At 37.5% G+C, this 14950-nt stretch overlaps 1 protein-coding gene and 1 non-coding gene across 5 annotated transcripts in view; both read right to left on the bottom strand.

Annotated features, from left to right (window-relative positions):
• Positions 1–14950, bottom strand: part of DAW1 (dynein assembly factor with WD repeats 1) — a 38869-nt gene that overhangs the window by 21838 nt on the left and 2081 nt on the right. For all 4 annotated transcript variants that reach the window (XM_070618515.1, XM_008512935.2, XM_070618514.1 and 1 more), the window contains exons 2-4: positions 6394–6466; positions 2588–2732; positions 1131–1189 (exon numbers count right to left, since the gene is read on the bottom strand). In XM_070618515.1, the coding sequence (XP_070474616.1) occupies positions 1131–1189; positions 2588–2732; positions 6394–6466 (277 nt within the window). The remainder of the gene's footprint in view (positions 1–1130; positions 1190–2587; positions 2733–6393; positions 6467–14950) is intronic.
• Positions 4608–4718, bottom strand: LOC139083730 (small nucleolar RNA SNORA25). The gene has a single exon (XR_011540637.1). It is a non-coding gene; the product is annotated as a small nucleolar RNA SNORA25 (small nucleolar RNA).

Genomic DNA, 14950 nt, shown 5'->3' with positions numbered 1-14950 from the left:
TTGATACAGTCATTATGGAAGACAATATGACGGTTCCCCCAAAAAATTTAAAAATAGAACTACCATATGACCCAGCTGGGTTTACATCCAAAGGAAATGAAATCAGGATCTCATAGAGATCTCTGCAGTCAAGTTCATTGCAGCATTGTTCACAATAGCTAAGATATGGGAACAATTTAAGTGTCCATCAAGGGATGAATGGATAAAAAAAAAATGTGGTGTACAATAATGGAATATTATTCAGCCATGATAAAGAAGGAAATCCTGCCATTTGTGACAACATGGATGAACCTGGGTGACATCACGCTAAGTGAAACAAGCCATACACTGAAGGACAAATACTGTATGATGTCACTTACATGTGGCACATAAAAAAACAAAGTTGAACTCATAGAAGCAGGGAGTAGACCAGCAGTTACCAGGGGTTTGGGGGTGGGAGAAATTGGGAGATGTTGGTTAAAGGGTACAAAATTGAAGTTCAGTAGGATAATTAAATCTAGAAATCTAATGTATGGCATGATGACTATAGTTAATAATACTGTACTGAATACTGGAAATAAGCAAAAAGAATAGATTTCAAGTGCTTTCATCACAAAAAAATTGGTAACTGTGAGGAGATAAGCTAATTAGCTTGACTGTAGTAATTATTTCATTACATATATGTATATCAAATCATCACATTGTATCCCTTAAATATATACAATTTTTATTTTAAAAAATTTTTATCCCTTGATTGTTAAAAATTAGAAATAGTGAATAGAAATAGAAATAAATACGCAGAGCACAGAGCATTCTTAGGGCAGTGAAACTGCTCTGTGTGATACTGTAATTGTGGATACATGTCATTATACATCTGTCAGCCCACAGGATGTACAACACCAAGAGTGAACCCTGACGTAAACTATGAACCTTTAGTGATCACGATGTCTCAATGTAGGTTCCTCAACTGTAACAAATGTAAAACTCTGTGGAGGATGTTGATAGTGGGGGAGGCTGTGGGTGTGGGGGAGGGGGGGCAGGAAGTATATGGGAAATCTCTGCACTTTCTGCTCACTTTTGCTATGAACCTAAAACTTCTCTAAAAAATAAAGTCTATTAAAAAATTTTTTTAAATAAATAAAGAACCTTACCGAGAGCCCGATTTATTAAGTGCAACGTTAGTCAATGGCAGTATATGTGCTCTCAGAACCTTCAATGAAAGAAAACAACATTTGTTTTAAACTCAAAGTTAAGTTTAATTCATTAATTTTAACTTCAAACCAATGAAGACAACCAAGTTTGTCGTAATTATACATAATAAATGGACAATATCCAATATCTGAACAAATGAGAAAGAATACATTGTACCTCTTATTATTAAGACCAATAACACATTTGGTAGTTACAGATAATCTGTGTTTTCCATCAATTTGGCTTTAAGATAAATTGTGGCTATTAAATAAGGTACCCAGTTGCACTCATTTATAATATTTTCTTTTACATATTGCACATGGTTTTCCATGAAGAGTGTATAGAGGAAGTGTACTAAATACGTTTCAAATACAGATTTTACAATGTATTACCACTTTTTGAATCCTGAAGCTCCTTTAGATAAAGTCAGGATATGTCTAATCTTTCAATCCCTACATTGTCTAGCAGATAGTGACTGCTTAATATTCATTGAATGAATATACTTAAATTGGATAGCCTGTTTATAGATAGAGTGCTTGACTAGGCTGGGACAGTCCCAGTTATGTCTGCTGCCAGAGTGTAACTATTAATAGCGTCCCCTTTCACTATTAAAAATGTTCCCTTTGGAGGATAGATTAAAAGGTCCCGCTGGTTATTTAGCTCATATTTGAAGTTAAATAGTGCCACCTACTGGAAAAAGAAATATTATAAGAATCACCTTGTCCTCTTTCAGTAAATTGAATAGATTAATACAAAAGATTGCCTGGATATTTTGTATCAGATAGAATATGCTGAATATATAGATAATTGTTATATTTTATTATAATTATATTTAAATCAAAAAAATTAGCATAATATGAAGCAATTCTGGAATAAACTATTAAATATTGTTAATAAAGAGAAAATAAAAGTTGATCTTGAAGTAATCAATGACTACATTTGTTATATTTTTAATTTAATCATCAAAAACTATAGGAAAAAATTAACGTATTTATATTACATTAAAATTATTATATAAGCCCTATCAATAAAACATTTACTGAAATACAGTTAGTTCACATGGAAGCAGAAAATTTGAAATATTGATATACCATAAAACACACCTTCTTATTACTCCAACTAGAAGAAATTTTTTATTTATTCACTAACTTTACCACCTTAATGGTTATCCTTTAACTTTATCATTATAAAGAAGAGCTAAACTTACTAGAATTAAACTTATTCATTTAACTTCTCAAGACATAAATGTTTGAATTTCATCCATTCATTCAACAAACATTTTTGAGACAGTCTTAGCAAATACATGTGAGGCACTGAGGGAAAGAGAAAGCTTGATTTGCATTTTACCTCGAATTAACAGGATATCAATTAATTCATCGAAATTCTTCTACCTAGTATTTTTTTCAATACACATTACCTTAAAAAGATAGAATTTGTGATTGCTGTGCTGTCCGAGTTTATCCTGTAATCTCTGTATCAGAAGTTTCACTTGGTCTTTTCGTGAAGCTGTAATTAGAGGCTCTGCTTTCTGAATCTCTTCCACTAACGCATCGACATCACTGCTGAAATTCACACACACACACACACAAATGTTATTTTTCTCTGTGCAAAACATTGCATATACATTCATGACATGAAGAATGGCATTGCTTTACAAAGCACCACGTTTATAAAATGTCAAGAACAACATCATCTTCACCAAGAGATTTCTGGGGGAAAAAAATCATACAAATCAATAACAAGCACAGATGAAAACCACTCGAGTTCTCTAGAATAACTTTCCTTAGCTGAGACTTCTCCCATGGATGTGCGAAGAATCTGATTGCTTACCTAAGAAAGCCAAGTGCATCCTGGTTCTGAACATGAGCTCTTTCTCTTTATTTTTTCCTGTTTCTTTTTTTCTTTTAAATGAACATCTGGTACTCCTATACCTTCCGCTTTACACATGTTCTCTCATCTACTCCTGTAACAACTCTCTCATTTAACACTTTTGTCATAACCATTTTAGTAATGAAGAAAATGAGATTCAAAAAGGTTAGGTTTTAAATATTTTTAGGGAAAGAGAAAGTACTTAACCAAAAATAAGCATTCAAAGAATTATTATTATTATTATTGGCTATAACACTATTTCCCTCAAAGAAAAGTGGTCTGCAAAGTGTAGATTCAAGTTTCCCCCAGTATTCAAGTCTGGTAAATTTTGCTAGTCCAGAATAATATTAGTTCAAGACAAATACTAATGTCTATATACCACAAAGCATCCAAAATAGGGTCATTTTGCAAAACATGTCACAAATACGTATCAAGAAAGGACTCGTGGCCCAGCTGTGAGGGAGGTGTTGGGTTAGCTGACAGCCTCCAGCTCAGCTCCTCCAGGATCCACCTCAGCACTGGAGCCTAGGGCACACTCTTCTTGGTGGCCCTTAGCCCAGGGCTGAGTAAGAGGGTAGTGCAAGAGCCCGGACATTACTGCCTGGTAAGGGCCCCCTGTAACTGGCAAGCTTTGCTCCGGAGCTCCCCTTTGAGCTGGCAGAGATTCTGTGGTCAAATCTGCTGCATCAGCATCATCATCATCATAGTTGATGGCTCCTCCTGCCTGACCCTGCTTCATCTCCTGGTCTGTCACAGGTGTCACTTCTCAACAACCTTTTACCCACCTCCCTCTGCCTCAGCATCTGCTCCCAGAAATGTGAACTCTGATAAGCATCCTTCTCCTCTTCATAAATAAACGTGTCCTGAGGTCCAGTGCTGTGGAAGGCACTGAGCTGGGAGACTATCCACTTGGCTAACAGTTACTGACTATCTACTATAGGTGAGGCCCCACAAGTGCAAAAGATATGGTCCCAGCTCTCAAGAAATACAAACTATCAGAACAGGAGTGAATATTTGGAATGGAAATGAATCAGAGACAGTTTATAATGATGACTTTAATAAACTCCAAGAGATTCAGTTGCTGAAAGAGTTATACTCATAGGAATTAGAAAGATAAGGGCCAGCCACAGTGGCCTAGTGGTTAAGTTCAGTGTGTTCTGCTTTGATGGCCCAGGTTCGGTTCCCGGGAGCAGACCCACACTGCTCTGTTAGTGGCCATGCTGTGCTGGCTGTCCACATACTAAAAAATAGAAGAAGACTGGCACAGATGTCAGTTCAGAGCAAATCTTCCACAGCAAAAAGAAAGAAAGGAAAAGAAAAGATAATAATGCCTCTTGGAAAGGTTTCCAACAACTATTACAAATCAAAACAGATTTCCTACCAAGATCTAAATTAGCCAGATATTTAATCCATACACCCCCAGCCTGCAGTATCCTAATTGCTATTTTCCAATACAGTAACTCCAGTATGTCACATATACTGCAGGTGTTTTTACACGCAGAAAACTCCCAGATTCTTGACCAGAACTATAAATAAGATTCATACTTTATTTTTTTTTCTTTGAGACATTTATTTACTACATAGGATGACTACAGCATCCTATGGAGAAGTTCAGTCTTTGGTCACGGTGTTGAGAGCTCCTGGTTTCACAGCCCCACAAGCCCTCTTTGAAATGACCTATGGATCTATACTTTCAAACACAAAATCTGTGTTTTTAGTGACTCTTTAGCTGAAAGTCATTCTCTTGTATAGTTTACCTGTACCACTCATATGATGTTCTATTGTGTACAAGTTGTGTCTCAAACTAGACAATAAGCCCATCGGAGGGTAGGAATTATGATTAGTATCTTTACAGCCTCTCACAGAATCTAACCCAGAGCTTTGCATGTAGGAGGTACAAATACATCATTGCTGACTAAGTGGATTTACATCTAGCAAAGGAACTTTCTGCACACTGGCATAATCACATGAATCAGTAGTATGTTCCATTTACAAAAATAATGGAAAAGCTTGATTTGATCTTAGGCCTTGTCTTCCCTGAAAACAGATTAAACAAGGGTTGTTGTAGATGAAATTCAATGATATTATCTCTGCCACTGTTTATTCTTTGATTAAAAAAAAAAACCTATTGAGTACCTTCTCTATGCCAGGCACTTGGAATAAGACTTGGACTCTATCTAAGCCATGATCCTCCGAGCCATGCCCTGTCCTCAGCCTAAGAAAGTGTCCCCTTAAATTCTAAACCTCTCCAGTGGCAGCAGCTCTCACCAGCCATATGGCTTTTGGGCTTACTTTAAAACTTGGGAGCAGCTCGTTTACTGTTTCATTTTGGTTATGGGAGAGGTCCCTTTGCTGACACTCTCTGTTCCCCTCCCCATTAATCAGGACAAAGTAAAAGGACGATAATGGAAAAATCACTTATTTCTCTGGGCCACAACTCTAAAACACATATCGTGGTATTTTTGTCCTATTTTCTCCCACTGAGAATATTTTCACCTTATCTGAACTTGGGCTCAGATATAATCTGGAACAGGTATAATCAGTCCCTTGAAGGGGAATTTTGCATAAGATTCCCTAAAGGGAATGAATTCTGGGCAATCTGATCTCACAAGGGGATTTCCTCCAGGTGCACAAGCTTCTGAGACAAAGATTTGGTCCTCCCAACTCCGCCCTGTGACAATCAATGAAGAGGAATGTATGCAGTCAGCCCAAGGAGATATTTATCAACTAAGAAAATAACAGGCGCAGCAATATTCTTAAAATCCTATAACCAGTACTCCTCAAAAATGCTAAGGTCATCAAAAATAAGGAAAGTTTTGAGAAACTGTCACAGTCATCAGGAGCCTAAGGAGAGGTGACAACAGAATGCAATATGGTGTCCTAGATGAGATCTTGGCAGAAGAAAAGAGAATTAGGCAACTAAGGAAAACTGAATGAAATATAGTCTTTAGTTAATAATACTGTATCAACACTAGTTCATTAATTGTGACAAATGTGCCCTACTAAGCTAAGATGTTAATAATAAGGGAAACTAGGTGTGGGGTATCTGGAAACTCAGTCTTCACAACTTTCCTAAACCTATCCTAAATTAAAAAGTTTATTTAAAAAGAAGAACAGCTTGTTTAGGAAGAAAAAGATGGTAGATTGATGACCCTTCTTCCACCTTCTCTTCATGCAGCAAGACACTCAAGTAGAACTCACTGAAACAGGAAATAATATAGCACAGAAGGACAATTTTTTCTAGTAATGTGTTGTCTGTAGTTTATGCAGCACATCCACACAACATCTTACGCTAGGGTTTTCCAATAAAAATTCTGGGTATGAAATACATGTTGCATTATATAGCCCACTTACCTGGGACCGAGATCAAGCAAATCTATGGATTTGGTCTTTAGCTCTCCACTCTTTTCATATTCCAACATAATTCCTATAAAAAGAAACAAATATTATAAAACATTTATAATGACAACCTATGTCAAAAGTTAACCTACATTGACATAATTTTTCTTCATTTTTCAACATAAAACATATGCAGTGATATCTGATTTTAAAACAAGATTGTGTAGACTCACTTTTCTCTGGTCCTTCCTCTAAATACAACCAAACATCTTTGAAATGATTCAACAGACAATGCTAAAATAATTGAAAGTTGCATAGAAGAAGGTAGACTGGCTAGAGACCTCAGGACTTAAGAAATGACAACGTGCTGAGTGCCCTGGGTTTTCTCTTATCTCCCATATACCCCAAACTGGGGACCAGAGGGGCCTGGAAGCACCAAAAAGCATAGGCAACTAAAACCAAAAACAAATAACAAAGCTTGCTTTCTGTGGCCGAAGGGCCAGGAAAAGGAAAGTCAAAAAAAAGTCATGAGGAGCCCTAAACCCTACTCCACAACTAGGGCCCCTGCGGACCGTCCAACCCACCAGTGGAAGCTCGGGGCTGTCCCTGTCCCCACTGCAAAGCTGGGCCCCAGCAGCAGTCTGATCTGCCTGTAGCAGCTGCAACAGTAAAGCCCCAGACCTTCTCAAGCCCTGCTTATCAGCTGGGCCCCCAGTGGGCCATCTGATCAGCCTAGAGCAGTGTCAGCGAAGTCCCAGGATCTCCCAGACCCCACTGCACAATGGAGCCATTAGCGGGCAGTCCCATCCACCCACAAAAGGGACAGCAGTGAAGTCCTGGGATGTCCCAGACCCCACTCCACCAAACAGGCACTGAAGCAGTATTGTCTCCCTGCCTTTCCACTGGTGGCATAACCAGGCCCAAGGGCCTGTCCCCCACCCCAAGAAGGTCACCCAGTGAGAGCAGGCAAACTGTGAAAGTACCTTCTTCCCCCGCAGGTGGCACCAGCAGGGACTAAGCAGGAAGCTCAGCAACACCAGAAAAACGAAGCAGACCAGAATAACATTGCAAGGACTCAGAAAACTAAACTGCCATTGGAATTAAAGCCCACAAAAGTGGACCAGAACATATATGCTAAATCTAAACATGGGCACAGCCTGCCAAAACAGATTTAGATAGGATCAAGAATCTCCTAACATAATAACCAAAATGTCCAGGATACAAGAAACGAGAAAAGACAATCAATGAACCCCAATACCCAGACAGTAAAAGAAAAAATCATCCATCAGACCAAGAACCAGAGAAAGACAATCAACAAATACAAAGACAGAGATGAATGAGATGCTGGAATTATCTGACAAGGATTTTAAAGGAGGTGCCACAAAAATGTTTCAGCAGTCATTTACAAATTCACTTGAAACAAATGAAAAATCTCAGAAAATAAATAGAAGTTATTAAAACAAACCCAATGGGAATTACAGAACTGAAAAAATACAACAAGCAAAATGAAAAACTTGAATAGGCTCAATAGTACAGTGGAGATGATAAAGGATAGAATCAGCGATCTTGAATATGGACCAGTGGGTCTCAAAAGTTTTGGCCTCAGGACCACTTCACAGTCTCTAAATCATTGAGGACACCAGAGTTTTTGTTTTTGCAACATTTTCCATATTAAAATTGAGGTTTTTTTAAAAAACAAATTTAAATAGCAATAATAAACATAGTTTATTATTATGTTAACATAAGTAATATATTTTATAGAAACCATTATATTTCCCAAAACGAAAAATTTGTAAGAAGAGTAGCACTGGTTTATGCTTCGCAAATCTCTTTAATATCTGGCTTAAAGACAGCTGGATTCTCATCTCTGCTTCCACATTCAAGCTGTTGCTATATGTTGCTTTGGATGAAGTCTAAAGAAGAAATCTGGTCATATACAGCTGGAAAAATGAAGGAATATTTTAATTGCCTTTTCAGATAATTATGGATAATCGTCTTTGATACTACATTAAAACTTAAAAAATGGTACTTTCATAAAGATTGATTGCAATATAGAATCTGAAGACACATCAATGAACTCTTCATACTCTGTTACATTAAAACCCATTGGTCTATCTCACACTTTCAAAGGATATTTTACCTACATATGATTTATAACATCATGCACAAGACGTTTGAAAAATATCAGTTTACTGAATTATGCATATCTTCCAAATGTTGACATAGTTCATAGGACAATGTCCAAAGAATCGCCTTTGTTAATATCACTACCAATATCTATCATCAGAAAACTCTTTTACTGTCAGTAAGCTGTCAAGCTCATGGTGGTAGATATAAGTTCACCAAAATTCTAATTTTTGCTTGAAAGCTCAAATTTTATCACTGGCAAGAAATTCTGATAGTTTTTCTTGAAAGTTTCAGGCTCGCTTTGCTCATTTTCAAGAAAATGCCTGCCAAATGTCCAAGTCTGAAAATCATGTTTGTTTCTCAGTCAGCCTTTCAAGGAAAAATGGTGTTCCATGAAAAAAACAGCTAGTTCATCTCTCAACTCAAAAAATTGCCCAAGTGCTTTCCTTAAGACAACTATCGTACATCACTGTGCTGAAGTGACCTACGAGTATTTCCTGTTTCATTACTCAGCATGCATGTCCTCATATGTCAGCATTTTACTACATTAGTAAGCTTTATTGCATCATCAAGGACATTCTTAAATGAAACTGAAGGGCTTTTTTCCTATTGCAAGTGTGTGTCAGGGAGGAATACAATGACTACTATTAGAGTTGGTGCCACTGCCTTGATTTCTGGTAAGGCACCAGCAGTTTCACTCTCCAGTGCTTTTGCACCATTAGTACAAATGTCAATATAGCGAAAAAAGCAAATGATACCTTACTGTTATTATGCAGAGATTTGACCTTGAGGCCCCACTGAAAGAACCCAAGGGCCCCCAGGGGTCCCCCTATAATTTGAGAATTATGGCTATAGACCGTAATTTGATATAACAGATACGATTCCAGTAGTATTCCAGTAAAAGAGAAAATAAGAAATTCTAACAAAACACTGTATACTTTTCAAAAGCACTGAACCATTGAGATAGAATGTGGCAGAGTTGAAAAGGCATGTACTTGGCATCAAACACATCCAAGTTTGAGTTCCAGCTCAACTCCTTACTTATTTCATGATACTAGGAAAGCAATCTCTTTATATCTCAGTTTTCTCATCTGTGGATAATACCTTCAGTTTGCTGCTTGAGATTAAATAATGTGTATATAAAGCACCTGGCATGTAGAAAGTCTCATTGAATAGTGCTTATTATCTAGCTATGAAGCAAATACTACCCTGTGACATAGCCTAATGGTCACCTTGTATTACTTATAATCGCATCTGACTTCTCTCCCCAGTGAGATTGTAATGTCTTTAAGAGAAGAAAACATATGCTTCTCTATACTCCCAGGAGGACCCTCTTCAGAATGAGTCATACTGATTTATGCACAGTAGGCTTATGACTTGGCCAGGTTCAAGTACAAGCAACACAGTCAAATGGACAATACTTACAACTTCCCTCTCTGGCTTCCATTTCTCCCCCAGCGGGGCTTGTGCCTCCCCACTGTCTTCACACTCCTTCGACTTTCTCTTCTAGCAACGACTGACTCACTCGACTGTGTGCTCCTGGGTCCACCTCCTCTTTATCCCTCATGCCTACCATGAAGTTTGGTACACAGGAAATGTCCATACAGGGCTTGTTGAATACGTGAAATAACTGGTAGGTGATTGGATGAGTGTCCTCAGATTGCATAATGCAATTGACATTCCCTGTCTTTACAACATGTGGCCTTTCAGAAATAATTGACAAAATGACCAACTCCCTCTTTCCTCAAATACTATCCTCTATAGGGTTTTACGAAATCTCTCAATCGCTCCATCTTTTTCTCCTCTCTGCTACTTCTTACCCCCCTGTACTGGTTCCTCCTCTTCTGCCTGACCTCAAATACTGCTGGTCTTTAGGGTTCAAGTCTAGGACTTCTTCCCTTCTCACTTCACACTTTTTCCCTATATAAATTTACGCACACCCATGGCTTTAATTACCATCAATATGCCAACAATTATCACCTGTAACTCTCCACGCTGGACCTCCTCTGAGACTCAGACATGGAGATGTCTCACCTGCACCTCAAACAAGATCAGGATCTTTCCCTTCAATCCTGCTTCTCCTCCAGAGTTTCTTTCTCAGTGTTGGACATCACCACTCACCCAGCTGCACAACTACAATCTTGGAAGGAATTCATCTCAACACAGTTTCCCTGGACTGAGTTGGCACAACCTAAGCAGGGAACGCAAGCAGCTGTTACGTAAGGACGTATGGCGTTTTAGAACAGAAAAATCTAGATCTAAATGCTTTTAATGACTCAACAAAACTGCCCAGAACACCATGACACAGCAGGCAAATGACTGTAATTAAGAGACTAGTTTGACGTAGTTTTGTTTTGCTTTTTTCCCCCTAAAAGTAATTCTTTTATATCAAAGACTTGAAGCCAAATTTTAGTCTAAGAAGCAAACTTACAAAGAAAAAAAGAGTGGTTGGAGAGCCAACGCCTGTAAATACTGTTCTTATTTCCTTAGAGTGAAAATAGGCTCCTTGTGCCACATTAAACTTTCCAGCAAAATACAGATCTTACAACATTGTTAAAATCTGTTTAAAAACCTACTTATATCCCACATGTTGTTGAAAGGATTTAACGGGGTTTACAAAGATAAACAGAATACAAAAAGCTAGAATTGGAAGTAGATATTAAATAGATACATTGGCAAGGGAAGATTCAATTAAAGGAAAGATCACATTTAGAATTGCATTGAATACCTAAACATAAAATTAACAAGAAATGTGTAAGACCCAGCTGTACTTCTGTATATAAAAGAAAATTGTGATAAATGGAGAGACACAATTCTAGATGAGAAAACTCAATATTGCAAAGATGTCAAATTAATCTATGGAGTTCAAGCAATTATAAAGATTTTACTTTTTGGAATTTGAAAACTTACCAAATAGTAGAACAGACTATAAAACAATAAAGTGTGGTTCTGATACAAAACTATATCCATAAAATAGAATTACCTATATATGCAAATTTTAAAATGATTTGAAGGTAGTATTTCAGATCAATGGAGAAAGACTAGATTATTCAATAAATAATGATATAATAATCAGTTGGATTTGGAAGAATAAATAAAATTGAATTTCTACCACACAATGTACAAAAATATATTCTAGGCTGATCAGAGATTTTAATATTAAAAATAAAATATGAAATGGTTAAATAATAGAACATATTTATATCTTGGTGCTTGTAATTGGCTTTTTAAGCATGATGTGAAACTCAACAGCTAAAAAAGAAAAAACCGACGGATTTGTCTGAAGCAAATTTTAAGTTTCTACATAGTAAATGATGCCACAAAGTTAAAGGCAAATGATAACCAGCAAAAAAAATTTCAACTATAAACACAAAGCATAAAAAAGGTAATATAAAGAATTCTAAAAATGATTTTAAAAAAGAAAACGGACAAAAGTCATGAAGAGTCAATTTTCAAACAAAGAAAGAGAATGATCAATAAACAGAAAAAAATGAAATGCTCCCAATTTCATTAATAAGAAATACAAAATAAAATAACAGATACAATTTTTACCCATCAGATTAGCAAAGATTACAAAAGACTGATAATAATATTAGCAAGGTTGAGGAAACAGGCATGCTCACTTACTGTTGGTGGACTTGGGTGGTGGCTCCTTACAAGGGGCCGCCGCACCTTCAGTGAATTGAGGGTGATCTTAACTATCCTTTTATGTATTTTTCAAAATTTGGTTATAAGTAGATATCACTTTCATAATGAAAAAAAGTAAGAGAAAAATAAGAACATGGAGGAAAATGATAGGGATCAACGTTCTTAGAATATAAACTCTCGAAGATCAAGATCCCCATAAGGTTATTTGAGTACTCAAGTAAGATACAGTACTTTGAAACATACAAAGTTTCTATCAATTTAAGGCATCATTATCACCAAGGACTGTTTCTCTCCTGCTCTGTAACTTTAAGTTTTTGCATTATATATAAGGGTACTCAAGATGCACCATTTATTATTGAAGAAAGTTGGCAGTCAATAAATAGTTAAGTAAATGATAAAACAAGAAGTAAGTAATAGAATCATAATCTGTAACTCAGGGAACGGTTGGAAAGAATTAGCACTTGACAGCCCACACAGCATAATCTAATAGCCTAAAGAAATGCGTTAAACAAATTCACAAAGTTGTGCTTTCTTTATTCACAACTATCTTGTTTCTAACAAAATGAAAAATGCTGAAAGTCTTTAAGTTGACTGATAAAAATTAGTTAGGTGACTACACAAATGGATCTAGAAAATAAAGTGCAAAATTGGAAACACGTATGTCTGATTTTTTCACTGGGACAAAACATCATGGCAACAAGCTCACCCTTCCTATGCTCACTGAGCTTCAATATGAACAAGAGGCTGAGACGTTTGCAGTGAAGGATACAAGCAGAAAATACACAAAGATGCTCCCAAGAATACACGCTGTTCTTCAGCGATTGTTTCCCACAGTATCTTAAATTCTTGATCTTCCCTGGTTGCAATTATTACGCCATAAGAATAATTCCGCAAACACTCAGGTAAAAAGCCACTACCCCCAAAATTCCACAATGTACTAAAAGGCTAAGCTTCAAAAGATATGAGTACTCCTTGCTCAGATCATATCCAACCAACAGAAATCTTTAAAGTGCTGAGAATATTAACCGGTTTAATTAATGTTTACTTAGTTCCTTCTTCTGGCCAAAAAACTAGGGGCCTGCACACAGTAAATAAAAGACAAAAACTGTCATAACTGAGTCAGTGGAAAAGCATGTATTCAACACCTACTCTGTACACCACTGGAAGAGCTTATGCCTTAATGAATGTGACCAAGATAAAAAGAGAATGCCCATGTCTGATTAGCCATATTACTGCTAGGTACCTTTAGTCATCAGGAATTTAAGTAGAGATGCCAACAAGAGAACGCTCCTGACCTATACATTATTCAAAAGAAAGTGGGAGGACTGAAATTAGAGGATTAGGAGGCGAAACCAAATTGCTTTACAGCCAGAAGTGATAAAGGCAGCATGGGAATGATTCAGTGATGAGAGATTTTTTTCCTATTTGATCATGTTATTGCAACACTCATCTGCTATTCAGTAGTACCTTGGAAACTTGCATTTAATATATGGCTCCTCAAAGATTGGCATTCAGAAATTAAGTGTCTAAGATGCTAAGTGATATGATTTCATCATAATAGAATCATTAAGGCAAAGGTCACAAGCATGAGTGTAAAGCCTTACTTGAATCTAAGATTGCTATTAGATCCCTGGACTTTTAGAGCTGGTGCAGACCTCAGAGATCACCTATCAGACCCGTTCACATTTCAGGAAGACTTCCAGGCATTATACTTAACACACATCATCTCATTAAACTCACTCATTTATCCAACAAATACGTGAGTGTCTATTTATGCACGAGGCTCTACTCTAGGTGCTAGAGATATAGGAAACAAAACAGACAAAGTCCCTGCCCTCATGATGGTTTTCTTCTTGTGGGGGAGACTGAGCAAGATAAATAAGTAAAATGATGGTATGTTAAATTGAGATAGTGCTAAGACAAGACAAAGCAGAGAAGGAGGCTATGAAATATCTTGAGAAGTTGGAAATGGAAGTTTCACTTTACTTACTTTTGAGAAAAGAGCTAAAACATGTGAGAGTGCTGGCTATGCAGATGCACAGGGGATGACTATTCCAGGCAAAAGGAACAGCAACTGCCAAGACCCTGTATGGGGGCATGCTAGGCCCATCCAGGAACACCAAAAAGAAGAGAATTGCTGGAAGGGGAAGCAGAGTGAAGGCAGAGAGGCAAATGTTGGGCCAGATCCTGCAGGGCCTTGGAGATCATGCCCTTTTACTTTAAATGAAATGAAAAGCCTTTGGAGGGCTTGAGCAGAAGAGTGATATGATCAGATTTATGTCCTAACAGTCACCCACTGCTGGGTTGAAGACAGATTGAAGTGTGGCAAAGGTGGAAGCTCTAGCAATAAAGAGAACAGTAGCCGTGGTTGTGGGGAGAAGTTGCTGGATTCGGTATACTTTTTGAAGGTGAGCTGGCAGGATTTATTACTGGACCGAATGTGGAGTGTGCAAGAAAGGAGAAAAAGATGAGTCCAAGGTTCCAGCATGAGCAAGCGGAGGAATGGAGCCGCCCTTGACTGAGACGAGGGAAACCACAGGAGGCCCCATGTGGGATGCACATTGGACACCCGAACAAAGAATTAGGCAGGCAGTTAGGTACTCAGGACTCCTCAGGGTGGTTTTGAGCCTTGAGAATATGTGAGATCACCTAGCAAATGAGTATAGACAGAGAAGAGAAGTCCAAGGATGGAGCTCTGGGACACTCCAACATTAAGATCAAAAAGAAGAAGAGAAGCCAACAAGATGGACTGAGAAGGAGTGACAGTGAGGCAGAAGAAAGAACAGAGTATGTGTCC

This window comes from Equus przewalskii, chromosome 5 (assembly GCF_037783145.1).
Source record: "Equus przewalskii isolate Varuska chromosome 5, EquPr2, whole genome shotgun sequence".
NCBI lineage: Eukaryota > Metazoa > Chordata > Mammalia > Perissodactyla > Equidae > Equus > Equus przewalskii.
This window is presented reverse-complemented; position numbering and strand designations above follow the sequence as displayed.